This window comes from Bos indicus x Bos taurus, unplaced genomic scaffold (assembly GCF_003369695.1).
Source record: "Bos indicus x Bos taurus breed Angus x Brahman F1 hybrid unplaced genomic scaffold, Bos_hybrid_MaternalHap_v2.0 SuperScaffold_100126, whole genome shotgun sequence".
NCBI classification, from domain to species: domain Eukaryota; kingdom Metazoa; phylum Chordata; class Mammalia; order Artiodactyla; family Bovidae; genus Bos; species Bos indicus x Bos taurus.
Window position 1 is genome coordinate 241,460 of NW_020867066.1, and position 21,112 is coordinate 262,571.

General features: G+C 39.6%; 1 protein-coding gene across 1 annotated transcript in view; it reads right to left on the bottom strand.

Annotated features, from left to right (window-relative positions):
• LOC113888429 (multidrug resistance-associated protein 4-like) overlaps positions 1 to 21,112 on the bottom strand; it is a 227,202-nt gene that overhangs the window by 90,286 nt on the left and 115,804 nt on the right. Inside the window, 5 exon segments of the mRNA XM_027535552.1 lie at positions 716 to 907; positions 2,095 to 2,195; positions 3,143 to 3,253; positions 4,562 to 4,681; positions 9,083 to 9,233. Coding sequence (XP_027391353.1) covers positions 716 to 907; positions 2,095 to 2,195; positions 3,143 to 3,253; positions 4,562 to 4,681; positions 9,083 to 9,233 — 675 coding nt within the window.

Here is a 21,112-nt window from a genome sequence, read left to right on the forward strand (position 1 = left end):
CTGGAAAATCCCATGGACGGAGGAGCCTGGTAGGCTGCAGTCCATTGGGTCGCTAAGAGTCGGACACGACTGAGCGACTTCACTTTCACTTTCACTTTCTGGTTCCTTACACATGATTGAGTCATGATTCTGGGCCTGCTGGTATAGATTTGGGGTTGTGCTATGGTTCCAGCATCATCTTAACACAGACTGGTAAGTAGGGATAAGATCTGTGCTTCAGAAAGAAGCAGTCTGTGGGTGGGATGGGAAAGTGTGGGTTAGCAGAGAGCAAGTCTACAGAAAGAGTCAAGAGACAGAGGAGGAGGCTGCAACTGAAGGGCACCATGGGAGGAAGAGAAGATTTCAGAAGTACATAAAAGAAAAAATGGAAAGGAATGAGATATTGGTGACTTAGGGACAAGGAGCCAGGGCTGACTTCCAAGACCCTTCATGAATAATCAGGTGTCACATACAGTGTCCTGGATTAGGTAAAGTCCCAGTTCCAGAGCCCAGAGCCCATCAACCACCATGAGGGAACTCAAGACACAGGGAAAGAAAGCCCAGGATCCCCATTCTGTGATCAGTTTCCAAGAAAGATTCACCCACAACGTCACTGATCTAACCTGCATTCACAGAGGAAGAAAGAGTCCCCAGACACACTAACAAAGAATAACAGCAGCAGATACAGTGGTAAATCTTTAGCTGGATTTTAAAGAGGTAAACGGCTTAAACAAACCTTTTCTCCTGACTTAATGTCTGGTGACAGGTCCACAAGTACTGGAGGCCCATCTAAGCTGTATGCGAAGTTAATCCTCTGAAAGGTAATCCATCCATTATATGGCCAGCCTGGTGGTGCACGATACTCATATTCCCAGCGTGCTTCTTGCTTGAGGTTTGTATATTCAGTCACCCTTTCTACTGAAATCATCTGAAAGACATGATATCACATGAGTTAGGAACAGAGCATCTTACTTATAGATGCTCAGAAACTGTAAGTGAAATTTCTGCATTTGTATCTATATCTGCTTTTATAATTTTAAGGATGTCTCTGGTCTGCTGTTGCTGCTGCTGCTGCTAAGTCACTTCAGCCGTGTTCAACTCTGTGCCACCCCATAGATGGCAGCCCACCAGGCTCCCTCGTCCCTGGGATTCTCCAGGCAAGAACACTGGAGTGGGTTGCCATTTCTTTCTCCAATGCATGAAAGTGAAAAGTGAAAGTGAAGTCACTCAGTCACTGGTCTAAGCGACCCCAAAAGACAGAAGCAGGAGCTTGATGAAGCCTTTGATGATTTGCAGATTTATTGTCTTTTAACCCTTTCACTTACAGCGACTTCCTTAAACATGTTAAGATTTTACTGATCTACTTTTCACATATGAATCAAAAACAAGCGAATTTTGTCAAAGAAAAGAACACTTAAAGACCAAACAGCAATGTGTGGCTACAGAAGGGCCACCTGTGATAGACAAACATAACTGGATTGTCATCAAACCTCATTTAACATTGTACTCTATTAGGGGAATGAAATGGAAAATGTTTGTTTTTATTGTTTTTCTTCTTTTAGGAGAAGGTATAGATACTCAAAAGAGGAGACAATTTACATATTGACTAAGGCCTCCTAAACAACCATAACTCGATACCTCTGATAGCACATTCCAAGAGGAACACCAGCAAATTTAGATGTTCAACACATACAAGAATAAATGCTAAAATGGGGGGAGGGGAACGAGATCTGTTAACTAAACAAAAAACTCAAAATACTAAATTCTCCATTTACCAAGAATGAAGAGTTATCCATTAAGACACGAAAACAAACAAGCACCTAAGAAATTAGCTAATATCATCTTTAGGATTTCAGAACCTTCCTCCTACAGACATATTTATTACATGTGAAGTTGGCTTGTGATGAATGTAAAACCTGCTGCATACATGTCTGAGAAAAAGATATATTTTTAATTTTTAATTTTACATTAATTTTAAATAGATGGAGGAACATATAAAAAATTGTTATCTATGATATAAAAATAACAGTTTTAATACATTATATAAGAAGAGCTTTTATGCCATTTAATGGCAAGAAAACTTAAAAAGATAAAGAACATTAAGATAAACATCACCAGGTTCTCAACTTCAATGCTTTGCCTGATGCACCACTGGAACATCCCCATGAGTGTGAGGGCAAGAGACAGGACCAGGCCAACCTGCCCAGGAGTCAAATCTAAAAAAGGAAGAAGAAGGGGAATATAATCAATCCTGTTCTTAACCATGAGCCCAGCGCCTCTGTCAATTTACTAAAAAGACTCATTTATATATTTAAACCACTTGCATATAAAGATAATGTTACACATAGTTTTACTATTTGTTGATTGAAACCATAATACAGTGAAAAAAAACCCACTAGAATTTAAAAAGACTACAAAATGAGTTTATTAATCCTAACAGGATTGACATTCACTGGACAGTATTATATAGGTGAGAAATAATATTATTCAAATTTCCATCATTATGGTTTCAAGAACATTTATACAATTTCACTTTGTATATCCAAGGCAGCTGCAGTTGAAACTATGGGGCGGGGGGGGGAGTGGGGGCGGGGGTGGGGGGTGGGGAAGACAACTGGTTCTAACAGCCAGTGTTTTTAAATCTAAAATATTATTCTCATTGTCCCGTATTATAGATTTTGATTCAATGCTGTTACCATGGAATAGTTAGAGATGGTGAATTCATGGCATACATGCCAATACCTGCTCATCTGGTACCCACACAGCAGTGAGGACACTGTTCTTTCCTACAGAGAATCTTTCTCATCTCAGTGAACCAGGCACCTGCAACTAATCCAAGTAACCCTAAAACTAACTGGACAAAAGCTTAATGTAATAGTAAACTTGGTTTTCTCCTCCCAACTCATGACACTATCTGGAATGTTCAGAAGGGCAGCTTACCACAGCTCTATAGACCTCAACCCATTCAAAGATAAAGATAAAAGATCTCATTGAAACACAGATGATTTCATACAGTCCACACCATGGAATCATATGCTGAAAACACTTTAATACAATTCATTAGAACCGAACAGTACATATTAGACAAGATGGGAAGAGTTTAATACATGTAAGTAAAACTATAAATTATAATGATATGACACATAATTACATTTATACTTACTTTCTGCCAGAACCAGGGACACAAAGGCAACAACAGTGACAAAGATGGCACAGATGACATCCAGATACACAGCGAGCCATCGGGACGTCGTCAAAAGCAGGAACAAGGTCTCTGGATTTTTGAACCATAATACATACAATAAAATCGTAGAAAAATCATGTTAACTGATTCTAATGAGGAAGAGCATTTTGCTCAGCTGAGCTATAGAAGATTTTACACAAGGTAGGACAGCAAAGTTACATATCCAAGTAACCTAAAGAAATCACAAGACAATGTGTGATACACATAGGAATCAATCCAAGGGCTCTGTGGAAAGCATACACTGAAAACTTAAATCCACAGGTTGTCAACAGAAAGATAGTTCTAAGAAAGAAGAGGGAAAATGGCCTCATTGGTGCATTTTCTGCAGTTAAGTTCAGTTCAGTTGCTCAGTTGTGTCCGACTCTTTGCGACCTCATGGATTGCAGTATGCCAGGCTTCCCTATCCATCACCAGCTCCTGGAGTTTACCCAAACTCATGTCCATTGAGTTGGTGATGCCATCCACTATTCCTGCAGAGCTGGGCCTCAACCTGAAGATCATCCTCTCAAAGGGTCAACTGTTCCCAGCTCTCTGACAGCAGACAGCACAGCTCACACTCCGATTCCAGCACCTTCTGCTCTCACTACAGGGCCCGGCACGTGTTTATTCTTCGGAGCCAATGTCTAAATGACCATCAGCTAACAGGATCTGCATGTGGCTTTCAAAATGCCATTTTATCTTCAAAATACAGTATAAATTGAAGATATGGGCCAGGATTTTATAGACTTAGAGTAAATTCTGAAATTTCTACCTAGAAAAAACTTCACTGATAGAAAGAATAATATACATCAAGCAGAAAGCAAATCTGATAATCAGGAAATTATTTTTCGCAGTCAGGTCTACCACTTTACATGCCCATGCTCTACAAAGAGAGTCAGCCACTACAGTCTGGGGGCCAAGAATGGCCACCACCTGGTTTTGTGAATAAAGTTTTATTGGAACACAGCCACATTTGCTGCCTGTCTTTGCTCTACAACAGGAAAGTTGAAAAATTACAATAGAGACAGTATAGCACACAAAGCCTACAATATTTTCTGTCTGGATCCTTGCAAAAAAAAAAAAGTTTGTTGACTTTTACTCTAAAGGAACAGAAGACCAAAGGGCACAGTGATGGAAGCACAATGCAAGTCAATGAAGGTGAAAAAGCAGAGGTGTGACAGGAGAAGAGAGGAATACAGAAGGGATGTTGAGAGGAGGGGTCGGGGAGGCAGGTGTGCAGAGGGGGATGAGGGGTGGCACAGAGAGAGGTGCTGGCCAGCCAGGCCACCCGAGAGGGAGGTCAGGCCTCAGAAGGCAGCACATCCCATCCTTAGAAATCATCTCCAGAAACTTACAGACCTGAGTGCAAATCCTGGTATGCATCAAACAGTTCCTGAAATTTCTGTTCAGCTTTGTATGCCCGGATGGTCCAGAGTCCCCGGAGAGAAGATGTTAAGTGGGAAAACACTGGGCTCCGTGCTGGGGAAGCAGAGACAGACACACCACAGAGAAAGTCAGGGAGGTTGAATGCAAGGAAGCCAATGGTCTCCTGTGCTCTGTGGTCACTGGTCAGGCTAAATGGTATACTTAGGGCTTCCTGGCAGGCTGCCTAGAAGAGGAGGGACAACACCCCTTTAGGAGAGGATCCTCCATGTGACCTTCAAACTCCTGATAATACCAAGCTTCACTTTAACAACCTGGAAATTAAAGATTCTCTTGAACCCATTTTTACCAAATTCAAATTACAGCTAGATTTAGATAAAGAAATTCTTTATTAGCTCATTTATCAAGGTCCTTCTCAAATATGCCTCCCTCCAAATTCGTCCCTGGCATCTCTCCAGCTGGAAATCGTTCACTACTTTTTTCTTAATGTATTAAAATATGATTGATTTATGATAATGTGTTTCAGATACACAGCATAGTGATTCAGTTATTTTATTGATTATATTCCATTATAGATTATTACAAGATATTGAATAAAATTCCCTATGTTTTACAGTATATCCTTGTTTCTTACCAGTCTGATCTATAGTAGTGTATATTTGTTAATCCCATATTCCTCAGTTGCCTTTCCTTGCCTTTCTTTCCCTTATGGTAACTGTAAGTTTGTTTTCTATCTCTTAGTCTGTTTCTGCCTTATATATAGATTAATTTGTATTATTTTTTTAAGATTCTACATATAAGTGATATCATATTTGTCTTTCTCTGTCTGATTTCACTTACAATGTTGCTCTCTAGGTCCATCCATATTGCTGAAAATTGCCAACATTTCATTCTTTTTATGGCTAATTATTACTCACTAATTTTTGAGTCAGTAGCATTCCAAATTTTAATTCTCTGTGAAAGTCCTTACTACACTGTGCCGGGAGCCGGCATACTGCATATTGAGTGCATATTGCATATTGAGTGCAGCACTTTTCAGGATCTGGAATAGCTCAACTGGAATTCTATCACTGCCGGTAGCCAGCGTGAGGAACTCCGCCCATGACAAAGGTCATGAGGAAGGAGGCTCGGCATACGCAAAGGCGGGATCGAGCTTCAGGAGTCCCCCTGGAAATTCTCGAGCATATACCCCCAAAACCAGAGTCTGCCTACTTTCTGCTTTGTGCTTTCACCTACACCTCTGACTTTACGGGGGGCTGTCCCCCACTACCTCTCTGAAAAAAGAGTTAGCTTACAGCTCCAGTTAATAATTCCTGGGTGTGACAGTGTTTAACCTACAAACTCCTTTGGAAATCCTCTAGCCTGCCTGAATAGGTTTTTCCGGCCACATGTGATTGTTCAGAGCCTCCCAACTGTGAGAGGCAGGAGATGTTCTAAACTGTCTAAACACAGATTCTTTTGAGTAGTTAAAAGATTGATTAGAAATTGTATTGGTGAAGGGATTTTCACTTGTTGGGCCAATGTTTGCTGCTAAGTCTCCATATCCCTTACCTGCTGTGTCCCTGGCAGTGTATTGATTAATATAATTGGTGTAAGTAGTAGCTTTAATGTTTGTAACCTGGGACCCTTGAGTTAATTCTTTTTCTTGTTATAGCCCACCACACCTTTGCTCTGTAGGAATGCAACTTTATCTAATGCTTTTGGAGGGTGGCTCCTGACCAATCACCTTTAGAGAAAAATAAGTTTTCTGAAGAGAAGGTCTTAAAATGTTAACAGGCCTCCGGGCCAGAAGATGATGCAAATCACCTAAGCTTTTGCATATGATAAGTTTGCAGGAAGAAAGCCTGGCTTGCTGCAAGACTCTACCCCTTCCCCCATTATCCTCTATGCATAACTTAAGGTATAAAAACTACTTTGAAAAATAAAGTGCGGGCCTTGTTCACCGAAACTTGGTCTCACCATGTCGTTCTTTCTTTCACCTTCTGGCTGAATTATTCAGCCTCTTTTCTCCACTGAATTTCCTCACTGAGCTATCCTTATTTCAGCCTCTTTTCTTCACTGAATTTTACTGAGCTATCCTCATTCTATTACTCTTTATATCCTTAATTAACGTTTAATTAAGCAATTGTTTCCTGATCTTCGCCTACGCCGTCTCTCCTTCGAATACCCTGGATCAGCCGGGGCTGGTCCCCGGCAACACTGAATTTTGATGAACTGCCTGTGTGTTAGATGAGTACCCTAAGGGCTGGGATAGAGTCAATACATCCCCCACACTGGACCAGAGGCAGACATAGGACAGGGGCTAGATGAATAATGTGAGCAGACAGTCTGTCATCTCACAGGGCCTCTCCCTGCACCTGTGCCAGGAGCCTCTGTGCGGGTCATGGAGAACCTGGTACTGCACCACCCTTGTGCCCACAGGACCCAGCAGATGAGGAGTCTTTGAATGGTCTTGACTTCCACTCCAGAGAACCTGATTGATGCTTTTATAACTTCCCTGCTAGAAACTTGAGGTATTTGGAGATCACTGTGGCATGTGACACTCACATCACCCTTTTAGAATCTGACAGTGGCCTTAGTGCCCATTCTCTTTTGAATGATTTCATGTGGGTTAGGGGTCTGGTGTCACATCACTGGTCATTCACTTCCTGCCATCTTCTCTAAGAGCACACTGACCATGAGCACCAGGGTCAGGCTCCTACCCATCAGGGAACAGGTGGGCTTCAGGCTGGGAGGAACAGGGCAGGGAGGACCCCTTTAGGTTCTCATTCCCCACCATGAACAAGGCTGTAACTTGCTGTTGTCAGGGGCATATAGTGAGTCTGTGACCTCTGTTTGGGATGAGTAATAACTTGTGCTATATCAGCAGGAAATACTGACATCACTTTGTTACCTGTGCATATCCTAGACAAGACCTGTTAATAAAACTTAGAGGTTAAAGGGAAGGTAAGGTCACTTATCTTGTTGGAGGCTATAGAGACTTTAAAAGATGATGGGGAAAAAAATCAAGGGCGGTAAACTCCAAAGTATTTTCAGAATATTTCCATAGTCCAGCATTCAAATACCTGCCTGGGTAACAGTTCAGTCAATACTGAGGTGTACTGGGTGCTACAGGTGTGGATGGTGGGCAGGGTTGGTGTACAAATGAGCAAAGACATAGGACTTCCTCTTCTGCGTGTGTCCCTGGTTCCATAAGGCAGGAAGAAGCAGGCTTCCTCCTGTGAGACACTGGGGCTCAGAGAGGGTGAGTTCTGGGCAGTGGGAGGACAGCCTCAGCTAAAGGCCAGCTAACCATCCACTGGGCCCTGGGGCTCTTTCCACCTGGGAAATCTGACCAGAAACCCTGTTTTTTGTTTGTTTGTTTGATTTAATATTGATGCAATATGTTTGTGCATTAATGAAATAAGCTCTGAATTATTTTATCCTCTATGATTACCTGTAAAAGAGAATTATTAATCATAAAATGTATTCCCCATCATTCTAAAGCTAGAAATTTGGATGGAATAATAGACTACATGCTTACTGAATGGAACCCCCATCTGTGTCCTTCAAAGGGGATTATTTTCAGCATCACTTATATGAACAGCCTTGGGAAGAATATACTTTAAACAGTGTGGTACCAACTCAAATACTGGGTGATGATAAAACGCAAACCTGAAAATTACAGGACTTATCTTTTCTAAACAATCCAACCACTCCATCCTAAGGGAAATCAGTCCTGAATATTCATTGGAAGGACTGATTTTAAAGTTGATACTCCAATATTTTGGCCACCTGTTGCAAAGAACTGACTCATTTGAAAAGATCCTGATGCTAGGAAAGGCGGGAGGAGAAGGGGATGACAGAGAATGAGATGGTTGGACGGCATCACCGACTCAATGGACATGAGTTTGAGCAGACTCTGGGAGTTGGTGATGGACAGGGAGGCCTGGCGTGCTGCAGGCCATGGGGTTGCAAAGAGTGGGACACAACTGAGTAACTGAACTGAACAACTGCAACTTAATTGCCAACTTTTAGATATGTGAAAGAATGTATTTTTCAAATGTATCACTTCTGACATATGAGTTTATTTCCTGAGGCTTCCTTTCCTTTTCCTAATATTTTTCTTCCTTGTAATTTCCGGTAAATTCCGGGTAAGAAAAACCCTCTATTTTTCTTCTAAATTAGTTCCAACAAGATGAAACATTTCATTTTTTAGAAAAACATTTATTGAGTGGCTGCTCTGTTAGGAAGTATGTCATGAGTAAGATAGAAACAGTCCCTGTCCTCATGGTGCTCACATTGTGCTCCTTGTGTTAAAGTGCAAAGCAGCAGCTAACCTGCCACCTTAAAGGGCCACAGTGACTCACAGGGGCCATAATATTCAGTCACCTAAGATTAACTTAGTGAGAAATTCCAGAAGACAGAGTCTTCAGAATTTCAGGGGTCTCGTTAATTGTGACATAACTGGAAGTCAGTCTGCATTACCCTCCCAAACCTGAGAGCCCCGGTACTCACTTGTGCATTCCAGGCGTTTCACATTTCGTGACGTCTCTAAGAAATATCGCCGGAGAGCAAAGACAATGATGCCAAGGGGAATCACAGGTATAGCAATCCAAGGAATCACAGCCACCATCACACCCACCACACCAACCACAAGTAGAACTGTCTGAAATAGTGAAAATAAATAAGAGGCCACTTTTTCAAGGAGATTTTTCAAAGAAAAACTACCATTTTGGTTTTTTTAGGTTTAAACTCCTTCCTCGAAAGACATGTAGGAATGGTAGGGAATGTTTTCCTATCCAAAGAAATAAAATAATTGGTAGTCCACGTGGTATTTATTGTGTGTGTCAAACACTATAAGAACTTTGTAGGTATCAGCTCGTGTGATACACTCAGTAGCCCTATGAGGCAGGCATTACTACTTTTAACAAATGAGAATATTGAGACTCAGAAAGGGATTTTAATCTCAAACTATCAGGAGATAACATCTGAGTAAGATAGAAACAGTCCCTGTCCTCATGGTGCTCACATTGTGCTCCTTGTGTTAAAATGCAAAGCAGCAGCTAACCTGCCACCTTAAAGGGCCACAGTGACTCACAGGGGCCATAATATTCAGTCACCTAAGATTAACTTAGTGAGAAATTCCAGAAGACAGAGTTACTAGAGATGAGCGAGCAGGTATCACAGGTGAAGATTCCAGAAGCCTCAGCTATACATGTAGGGATAAAGAAATGGTTAATAACACATTCAGTGTCCAGAAAAGTAGGGAAAAAATTCAAATGTTGACCTTTGGATGTAGGAATTCCTCTTTCTTAGTTTTCTATCCATAGTTAACATTTACTGAGTGCTGTGTATAGAGTCACACATTCAATATTTCTTAGGTATTAATTTATTATTCCTCACAATAACCCTATTAAGTAATATTATTATCTCATTTTACAGATGCAAATACTGAGACACAGGGAGAGGAAAAGCAACTTGATTGAGACTGCAAGGCATAAGTGCAAACCTGGAGAGCCCATGTCATGAGCCATTATGACATTTTATATGTCACAAAAAATACAACCACAACACACAAACAACTTTCCACCATTATGCTAAGTATGTAAAATGTCCATTTCAAAGATTAATCATTATAACAGCAGATACCATTTACCAGATGTTTACTCTATATGCAAGGAACAGTGCTAAGAATTCCATGAACAATTCATTTAATCATCATCTTACCCCATAATGTAATTTTAACTTGGGAAATGACTTTGGTTGAAAATGATAGCTGAAAGAATAGAAACTGAACATTAGATGATGCTGACTTAAGTATACATATTTATTAGGAAAATTATGATATCATGATGTACAGCTTCAGGCAATAGGAATGCAATCAACACTTAGTGTTAGCCTGCTATGAAAAGGAGTCAAATAGGAGGGACGTGCAGATCCATACAGTCTGGGCAAAGGCCTCCAAAGTTTAAAATCTCAGTTGGATACACATCCATAGAGATCTGCACAAGGCACAGAGTCCTGGGGAGACACAGGGAAGAATATATGAACACTTTTTTGAGAATTCCAAGAAGAGACTGATAACTGAATTTCATAGGCTAGTTTAACAGAGTGGCATGAATAATTTGCAGGCAGTAAGCACGTTGATAGAAATTATGACCCAAAGGGAACTGGGATGAAAGTGTTGAGATGCCTGTCTGAGTTAACACTGGTTTTCCTGTGGCCTCTCAGCACCAGCACCTGTATCCCATGCTCGCCAGCCCAGGGCCTCCCCACCTTATCACACAGGGCAGCTGGCCCAGGCACATCTCCAAGAGATGGGTTAGGAGGGTAGTGCCTATATCACAGAGACTCAGGTTATCATTTCACAGCTCTTCCAGATCAGGTGGTGAGTGAGCAGATATCACAGGTGAGGATACCTGTGGAAACCTTTCTCAGAGAATCCTCACAACCACCTTGTGAATGAGAAAAGTAAGAGCTATCATTTCTATTTTCAGTTAAGGCATGAGGCTGGGAGAGCAAGTGGTGTCCTAAGTTTTCCCAAGAAGGTATTGTATGTCATGGAGAAAGCCAGGGATGGTTTGTACTCTTGGAATTCCAGAACCATAGCTGCAGGAAGAGGAGCCTGGAAGGAGGAGGAAACTTCCAGGACTGTGACTCTGTGGCCAGGAGCCCTGGTGAACCAAGTTGTATTATCTGGAGGGAGACCCATGTGCTTTTCCTATTTCTCTCATCTGTGCCATGGTATCAATATAAAACTCAGAATGAAGAAGATGGAATTCTGAAAGAATAAATTATAATCATAAATGGGGAAAAATAGGGCTGTCTTATCTCTCTCCTATTAGACCTATAGATGAACAATTTCTTACAACCACTGGTTTAACTGTGCAACCTGCCCTATTACAACCTTCATGTTCATGGGGAGGGGTCCTTCCAGCTCCTTCCATGTCTGGTCTTAAGTAAAGTCACTAGGAGTGTTATCTGGTTATCAGGGGAAAAAAAAAAAAAAAAAAAAACCTGCTGAAATGTCAATTAGGAAAAAATCCAAATTACACTTTAGCAGATTCACATTATTTGATTGGACAATATTCACCAGTTTCAATAATTTGTTTCTATACAGTTAAAAACTAACCCAGCCTGGCAGATAACCTGAGAAACAGAAGTAAGATCAAAATGAAGGGAGTTGTGCCAGTGCTCTTTCCTTGAATACCAATTAAAAATTGGTAATTTGTTCTCAAAAGCTTTCTAGGTTAGGTTAGGTCCTTCAAATCTCATGCCCCTAAATTCTGAAGCAATTCAAATAGACTTTGTCTAAGAGTTTTCTTTCTACATAGGTCATACTATAGCCAGTCTCATAGAGGATTAAATATTATATTATGTAAACATATGTATAAAATGTATAGGTTTACATCTATATGTATATAATATACAACACACAGACACATTTGTGAATCTTTTAATTATTGCCAGCTCTCTCAAACTCTTTACAAAAGTTGGTAGAAGGCACAAAAAGTCAACACTCTTGAATAGGGAAACAGAAGATTTCTTGAGTGCAATAAGCCCATTTCATTTCTTCTTTCCACATTTCTAGGAATTCCAAGGAGCCTAATCCAAGCTACACACACAATTCTCCCCATCTGATTGGATTCCAGCCCCATCTGACGGCCCACCTCACCATGGCCAGTGCTTCTGCACCTCTGTCTCACTATGGCACAGAGACAGTGATGTGTATACAAGAAACATGTTGACCAAGAATCAAGTGACCCAAGTCCTGATGCCCCAAGAAATAAGGGGAATCATTATTTTGACATGCTTATAACCAATTTGGAGCACACCATTTGAGAATTCTAGCCAAAGTCTATTATTCCATACGAATAAATGCAAAAATTCTAAAATAAACCCACTTGAGAGTACATAGTGATTTCCATAAGTCAGAATATTTCTTTAGTTTTCGGAGAATGACAACCTACATCTAGATCAGAAATCCCATTAGACAAATATTGTGGTGTCTGAGATAGGGTTTAGGGCTCACTCTCTCAAAAATTAACAGGGATGGTAAGACCCTATACCCACTCTTAATCTTAGGAAAGACTAGAACATATCAACACTTTAAAAGGCTTGTGGTGAGAATTAAATGAGATCATGTATATAAAGGGCTTACCAGTCTATGCATGACAAACAGAATACAAACTCTAAGTTCATTATTACCAGGAGAAGAAAGGTGATGTATTAATAGATTTAAGGCCCATAGAACCTTAAGAACCCCATGAACTTGGACACTTAGAGGCCATTCATGCTAATCACTGGAACAGCCTAGTACTATCCAAGGATGTATCAGAGCAGGTGCTGTTTTTTTTTTTAAATGTGATGATGATGTCACATGTACCAAAGAGACTGTGGCTTTTCTCTGGTCACAAAGAGAATGGACTCTGAATGCTCTTTGAAGATGTACTTTTAAAAATACTATGACCAATAAACCTCATGCCTACTACAGTTTTTGTCCTCTCTGTATTTTCTTCTCATAATCTGAGGAATATGGCAGCATTCAACATTTTTTGAGATGTTTATTTTCTCATTCCATATTCTGTTTCAAGTTCTGCTTCTTGGTGAGGACTTACTGTTACGAATGTTGAGCATTTGTGGGAGACTAATGAAGAGTGGTGGACCTTTGAATTAACTAAACCAAACAAGATTACTCAATATTTCTAAAGATACAATTAATTTCACCTTTTCTATTTCATGCACCATGAACTGGTATATTGATACCAATGGAAGCACAAGAGCTGGGAAGCTGGGATTGGAAATCAGTGAAACCAAAGTTTTCTTTCCTCATTACTGAGAATGTTTTATCCTGAATTCAGACAGCATCTATCCCTATCCCTCTATAAGTCATGCAGAAATATGCAATTTAAAAAAAATAAATAAAAAATATAAAATTAATTCTGATTATAAGGGCTAATTAGCCATGTGCTAAGCACACAGTGGGCCAGCCAACTTTGGAAAACCAACCTTGGCCTAGCTTGTAATAGCACAGGAACAGAACTTTTCACAAAATCTTTTCAAAGTAATTAGCAATCACTATCAAGATATGACACTGCTTTACTGAAAGAGTGCTTCTGGGGATAAGTAGCATAGCTAAACCCAACAGGACACCTTAATAAAATAAGCTTGCAGAAAATAAAAAATAAACAGATATATCTTTGCAGTAAAAGTACTCTGCATCTGAGACTCAGCTTACTTCTCACTGGTAACAGTGGAAGCCTTTGCCTATAGGCTGCATTGTACAGATATTCATTGCTGCATTTCTGTGTGTAGCTTTTGATAAATGCATTTCATTTATAAAATGAACACGTGGAAAGTTGCCAAAGCTTGAATCACTGAAAAGCAGACAAAATTAAACCACAACAAAAAATGTATTCTAAATCAGCATTCTGAATGAGGAGATGAGAGCCAAGAGGACCCAACACCATTCTTTAGAATCTCAAGTTCACAGACAAAACAAAGGCTGGATAGAAGGTATGTCTGTGTTATTTCTATATTTTGTTTTAAAAACACCTTGAAACAGAGCAATTACCACTTGAAAAGAAATATTGCTTACAAAAACAAAAAAGACATTTTCTGAGATAACTTTGATACCTTACTCAAATTACTGGCTTAAAGGCTTTGTATCCTCAGTAACTGCTCTTTATTGTCCTTGTTCAACTATTACTTTTCACCTTGTTATTTATTAATATTTTCTTTGTAAGCAACCACACCTGGCCTTATTAAAAAAAAAAAAAATGCAACAAATACTTGTCTTCTGTGGTAATGGGCTTCCCTGGTGGCTCACAAGAAGATCCCCTGGAGAAAGGAATGGGTAAAAGAAAGCTGAGTGCCAAAGAATTGATGCTTTTGAACTGTGGTGTTGGAGAAGACTCTTGAGAGTCCCTTGGACTGCAAGGAGATCAAACCAGTCCATCCTAAAGGAAATCAGTCCTGAATACTCATTGGAAAGTCTGATGTTAAAGTTGAAGCTCCAATGCTTTGGCCACTGCCAGGGTCCAGCCCCAGTGGATCTAGGGAAATTTGAAGGATAGACGGCTTTGGTTATCAGGATACGATAGCTTTAATTAAATGTTACTTAGAGATATAAAGAGTAATAGAATGAGGATAGCTCAGTAGGAAAATTCAGTGGAGAAAAGAGGCTGAATAGCTTGGTTTATGTGGAAAGCTAATAATTCCAAGGCAAGGAATTTATGTCACCTACGTAGGCCACAGGCATCCTCCCATTCTTCCGAAGGAGAGGAGACACTAAAGCCTCCCCGGTCAGATCTTAGAAGCCCAGGCATAATTAGTAGGCTTGACGAGCCTCCACGTTCCAGATGGGGGTTCAGCCAGAAGGTGAGAGAAGGAACGACATGGGGAGACCAGTCTTTCGAGGAACTGATCCCATTCTTTATTTTCCAGGGTCTATTTTTATACACTGAGATGTTATACAAAAGTCACGTGGGGACAGCAGTCCTGACTTTTATTAAAGTCAGGGGCTTCAAACAAATGTATACAGAGGTCTTAGGGGTGTTTCATCATCTTATGGCCAGGGGGGGCCTGCTGACAATTTATGACCCTCTCCTTGTGACAGCAGTCAGTCAACCAGAACACTTATTTCTCCAGGGGTGATTATTTTTGAAATAGACGCCACCTTCCCAAGGTACCAGATAAAGTTACATTCCTATAGGGTGAGCGTGTAGTGGGTTTTAATTAAGGAAAGAATTTGCTTAGCCTAAGGTCTAACATGATTAATATCAAAGGTTAATACTTATTTCTTCTATATATTCATTAATGTGTATAAGGGCAGGGGATGTGGAGACTTAGCAGTAAACATTGGCTCAAAAAATGAAAAACCCTTCACCAATATGATTTCTAATTAGCCCACTATACTTATACTAATAGTTTTCTAACTTCTCTAAAGAACCTGTTTTCAGAAAGTTTAAAGCATCTCGTGCCTCTCACAGTTGGGAGGCTGTGAGCAATCACATGTGGCCAGACAAGCCTTTCAGGCAAGCTAGAGAACCTTCAGAGGAGTTTGTAGGTTGAAACACTCCTATCACGCCCAGGAATTATTAACTGGAGCTCTAAGTTAACTCCTTCTCCAAAAGAGGTGGTGGGGGACAGCCCCCCATAAAGTCAGAGGTGTAGGTGAGAGCACAAAGTAGTAAAGTAGGCAGACTCTGGTTTTGGGGGTAGATGCTCGAGAATTTCCAGGGGGACTCCTGAGGCTCGATCCCGCCTTTGCATATGTCAAGCCTCCTTCCTCATGACCTTTGCCATGGGCGGAGGTCCTCATGCCGGCTCCCAGCATCTCCCCCTTTTTTATTCCTTAAAACAGCCAGATGCAGCTCAGTCGTGAGATTTTGAATGTTCTGCCAAAGAATCTTGACAATATAAGGAAGAATGATTATGAGAAGTAGGATTAGAGCACCAACAGCAGCATAACTAAGGATATTAGACAGGATTTTTTTTTTCAGAAATAAAGTTAGAGAAGGTGTGAAAAAAGTCATTAATTGTTCTAGCGGTGGTAAAATCCAGTCGAGAGTGTTTCAAGGTCTGTATTTGATTATGAAGTTTTTCTAAGTCCAGGCCAATATCAGAACTGTTCCAAACACCTGAGACATGATTTTTAATCTTTTTTTTAATTTATAATCTGTCTCGTTTACTTTTAAAGATGTCACGCATATCCACCTGTAATCAGCATGGCTTGTCAAAGCCATTTTTACGTTTAAAGCCTGTAACTCAGTCCCAATATGTATAATTGTCTGTTTTAAGGCATCTACCCTTATTTCCAACTTTTTATCTATAGCTTTTTGTGTTGTTAGAGTTAGAGAAACATTTTTAGACATGGCATCAACATATTGGGCAGTATGTACCTGTTGAGCCAATGATATTGTTGTCACAGTAACAGAAGTAATTGCTGTTATTAAAGCTGATATTTATAAAATAAATAAGCCCACAAACCATCATGATCACATTAAATCTTGTAGTTGTTGTAACACAGTAAGACCATAGCTATCATATAAGATAGGGTGGGCGTTGTAACACCACAAAGGAGCAAACATTACATTGAGAGTTTAAACAAGATGAAAGCATATATTGTTCACAAGTTACTATATTAGGTCCACCTCTTTTTTACTGACTGGTTTAGCCCTGATCACTATGTCTGCATTGTAAAACGCCTGTTGCGGGTGCACCAGGGAGCAGCTGCAGGCGTCAGCCCAGGGGAGCAGTGTCCCCAGCAACAGGAAGCAGAACTCTAGTGGCAGGCTGTGGGCTGCGGTGCCCTTGGCGGGCAGAGGGGCCGGGCTCACAGACTTGGGCTAGCTGCTGTTGCTTGGACTCGGGGCATTTTCTTTTCACCAGCAGGTCTGCGCTTTCCTCTCTGGCCCTCACTCGCCCTACAAACTTTTTTGTTCTAGGTCGCAGGGTGCAGCGAGGAGGGTGCAGGGCAAGGCTGGCGGCGCGGAGGCGAGAGCTGGCTGGGGGGCGGGGCGAGTGAGTGCACGAGCCGCGGACCTGGCCTGTCTGGAATCTAAATTGGTGAATCTGTGTCCTGTGGGAAAATATAAGCACATCTTCTACCGCTGGTTAATAATGGGTCAGGACCCTTTCATTGTCTGGAGAGGAGGTCTTTTCATTTCACCAACAGCTTTGTATCTTGTTGTTCCAGATGAATCAGCATTTAGGTTGTTTATTACAAAGAGAGCATGTTGTAAGACCTGATGGGGGGAACTATACTTAAATTCCCCTTCCTTTAATTTTTGAATTTGTATTTTTAATGTTTAGTGTGTTCTATCTACTATAGCTTGTCCCTGGGGATAATAAGGGATGTCCGTGTTAATGTTTTATTTGAAATTTTATACAAAATTTTTGGCATCTGGAATAGGGAACTGTTTGTATTTAACAGGGAAAATAACTGGGTGTCTAGATATAAAATTTAACAAAACATTGGAGGGTAAATGATGTAAACATTTTACCAAAATAGTTTTTTATAGCAATTTGTCAATTTTTATCAAACATTAGAAGAGCATCAAGTTGTTTTTTTATTATATGGAATCACAATTTCTGTTGGCTCTTTACCGAACAATTTAATGTTCCACTTTTTTTCTTTTAATATCAATGTAGCTATCAATCCTGGATAAGAAGCTACTACCTTTTTAGCTTGGGCGGGGAGATGGACCCATTTTAGGGGGCCATTTTGCCATAAAACCAATTTTTTGTCTGGCTACCTCAGTTACACCTATGGGGGTTTTATGGCAAAGGAATTGTCAAGCAGTTGTCAATTTAATTTTTTAAATTTTTTAAATTTACATTTTAACAACATAAATTTAGGGATATTTAATTTAGGTCTAATGTTTAGTTTAGGTCTCTGTATAAATTTAAATAATAAATGTATAACCTCTTTATCTCATTTTGGTATACAGATATACCTAAATGTAAAATGTATTTAAATATGTATTTATATATGGCAACAAGTATAAACTTATTGACATATAATATAATAAATCAATATACTTGAATTAATCCTTATAATTAATATATTAATTAATATATATTACAGCAATACAACACATACACAGCTAATACCAACCAACACAAACCAGTGTACTGTAATAATATACGTCACACATATATAATATAATTAGTATATAGAACATATATCATCACAGCACATCAATCCATACCAATTAATATCAGCCACACACACATTATATTACTGTAATACATATTTAATTATACAGTATATATATAATATGTATATATAGTATACATATTAATTTATATATAAATTAATTAAGTATAGATCTATAAATAGAATTAGGTATACTTTTATTTTATTTATACCCATATCTAATTAGGTAAACTGTAATTAGGCAAATATATTTATATTATGTATTTATTACAATATATAAAGTATTGTTAATTGTACCGCCTGTTGATAACTAAGAAATGGAGAAAACCCTTTTCTGATTATCTCCTATTTGAGGCAGCACGTCCCTCCCCCATAGGGTAAAGGGGAGCGTAGGAGCTACATAGAGTTAGAAAGTTTTACAGGTATCTTCAAACTGTCAATCTAACATATTTGAACTTTTAACTACTGTGGGGGCTTGAGGTTGCCCAAATGAAACAAAATTTGACCCCTGAAATCTATCAGGGCAACTTGTCAATCATCACTATTTTGTAAAAGACTTGTAGTTGATCTTTATTGAATGGAATTATTATATTTGTTACTTTAAAAAAAAAAGTTTTATACTTTTTTTTCTTCCTTTTATAATTAATTGTGTCACCAAGCTGGGATAAAATAAAATTATTTTTTTGGGGGGGGTCACTGGTAGATGGAACTAATGGGCCTTTTTGTCACAAGCACCCTGTAGGTGTATGTTTTGTGGCAAGAATAATTTAATCTAATCTTTTGGTAATATTAATCTTAATTAACTGATCATTTAGTCTCATCTACTTTAACAAGAGCCGACTCTGTCTCATTAGTCAACCTTTTTTTAGAACTGGAATTAGGATCGCTTTTTAAGCAATCAAACAAAGGCTTTAAATCTGTAGTAGTCAGTTTTAAATGTGGGCATATCCAATTAATGTCCCCTAATAATTTTTGGAAATCATTTAAAGTTAGTAAACAATTTCTCCGCAGCTTCAAATTCAAAACTTTTGGCAGACCTAAATATGAAAAGCAAGTAAAGAGGTGTTGCACAACATCTTTATAAGCTTCTCCAGTTATCGTTTTGTAACCTAAATCTGGTCTATAGCTTTTTAGATGACAAGCAACCGTCTAATCTTTGCTTGAATACTTTCAGTAACGGTGAACTGACTCAAAGGAAAAGACCCTGATGCTAGGAAAGACTGAAGGCAGGAGGAGAAGGGGTTGACAGAGGATGACGTGGTTGGATGGCATCACCAATTCAATGGACATGAGTTTAAGCAAGCTCCAGGAGTGGTGATCCACAGGGAAGTCTGGCGTGCTGCAACTGAGTGACTGAACTGAACTGAACCCTCTCTAGTCTTCTTATCTGGAGAATTCCATGGACAGTGGACCCTGGTGGGCTCCAGTTCATGGGGTCGCAAAGAATCAAACACGACTGAGCAACTAACACGTTCTCTTTTCTGTGGTTATATAACATATAATTTAGTTCCTCTAGGTTATCTTTCCAGAGAAGGCAATGGCACCCCACTCCAGTACTCTTGCCTGGAAAATCCCACGGATGGAGGAGCCTCTTGGGCTGCAGTCCATGAGATCACTAAGAGTCAGACAGCACTGACCGACTTCACTTTCACTTTTCACTTTCATGCGTTGGAAAAGGAAATGGCAACCCACCCCAGTGTTCTTGCCTGGAGAATCCCAGGGACGGGGGAGCCTGGTGGGCTGCCGTCTATGGGGTCGCACAGAGTCGGGCATGACTGAAGCAACTTAGCAGCAGGCTATCTTTCTGTAAGAGATTATTTCTATATCATGATTATTTCTATATCATGAAATGTGCTCACAGTAAAGGGAATCCACGCCAGACACCTGGAAGGCAGAGGGAGAATCACTTACCCAAAATGTTGCTGCTTTGGGCAAACCTTGACATGACTGTGTAGATGAGACACTCCTGTGCCAGGTATTACTCATGCTAACTCAGCCTCCCAATCACTGCCACATCTTTCTCTTACAAACATAACATTTCATTTAAGATAACAGGACACATTGCCACTCTGAAAGGATCACCATCAGCCCATATGAAAAGGCCTTAAGAACAAATAATTTCACAATTTGTATGGAAATACAAAAAATCTCGAATAGCTAAAGCAATCTTGAGAAAGAAGAATAGAACTGGAGGAATCAACCTGCCTGACCAGGCTCTACTACAAAGCCACAGTCATCAAGACAGTATAGTACTGGCACAAAGACAGAAATACAGATCAATGGAACAAAATAGAAAGCCCAGAGATAAACCCACGCACCTATGGACACCTTATCTTTGACAAAGGAGGCAAGGATATACAATGGAGAAAAGACAATCTCTTTAACAACTGGTGCTGGGAAAACTGGTCAACCACTTGTAAAAGAATGAAACTAGAACACTTTCTAACACCACACACAAAAATAAACTCAAAATGGATTAAAGATCTAAACTTAAGACCAGAAACTATACAACTCTTAGAGGAGAACATAGGCAAAACACTCTTTGACATACATCACAGCAGGATCCTTTATGACCCACATCCCAGAATATTGGAAATAAAAGCAAAAATAAACAAATGGGACCTAATTAAACTTAAAAGCTTCTGCACAACAAAACAATCAGCAAGGTGAAAAGACAGCCTTCAGAATAGGAGAAAATAATAGCAAATGAAGTAACTGACAAAGAACTAATCTCAAAAATATAAAAGCAACTCCTACAGCTCAATTCCAAAAAATAAATAAATAAATAAATAACCCAATCAAAAAATGGGCCAAAGAACTAAATAGACATTTCTCCAAAGAAAGCATACAGATGGCTAACAAACACATGAAAAGATGCTCAA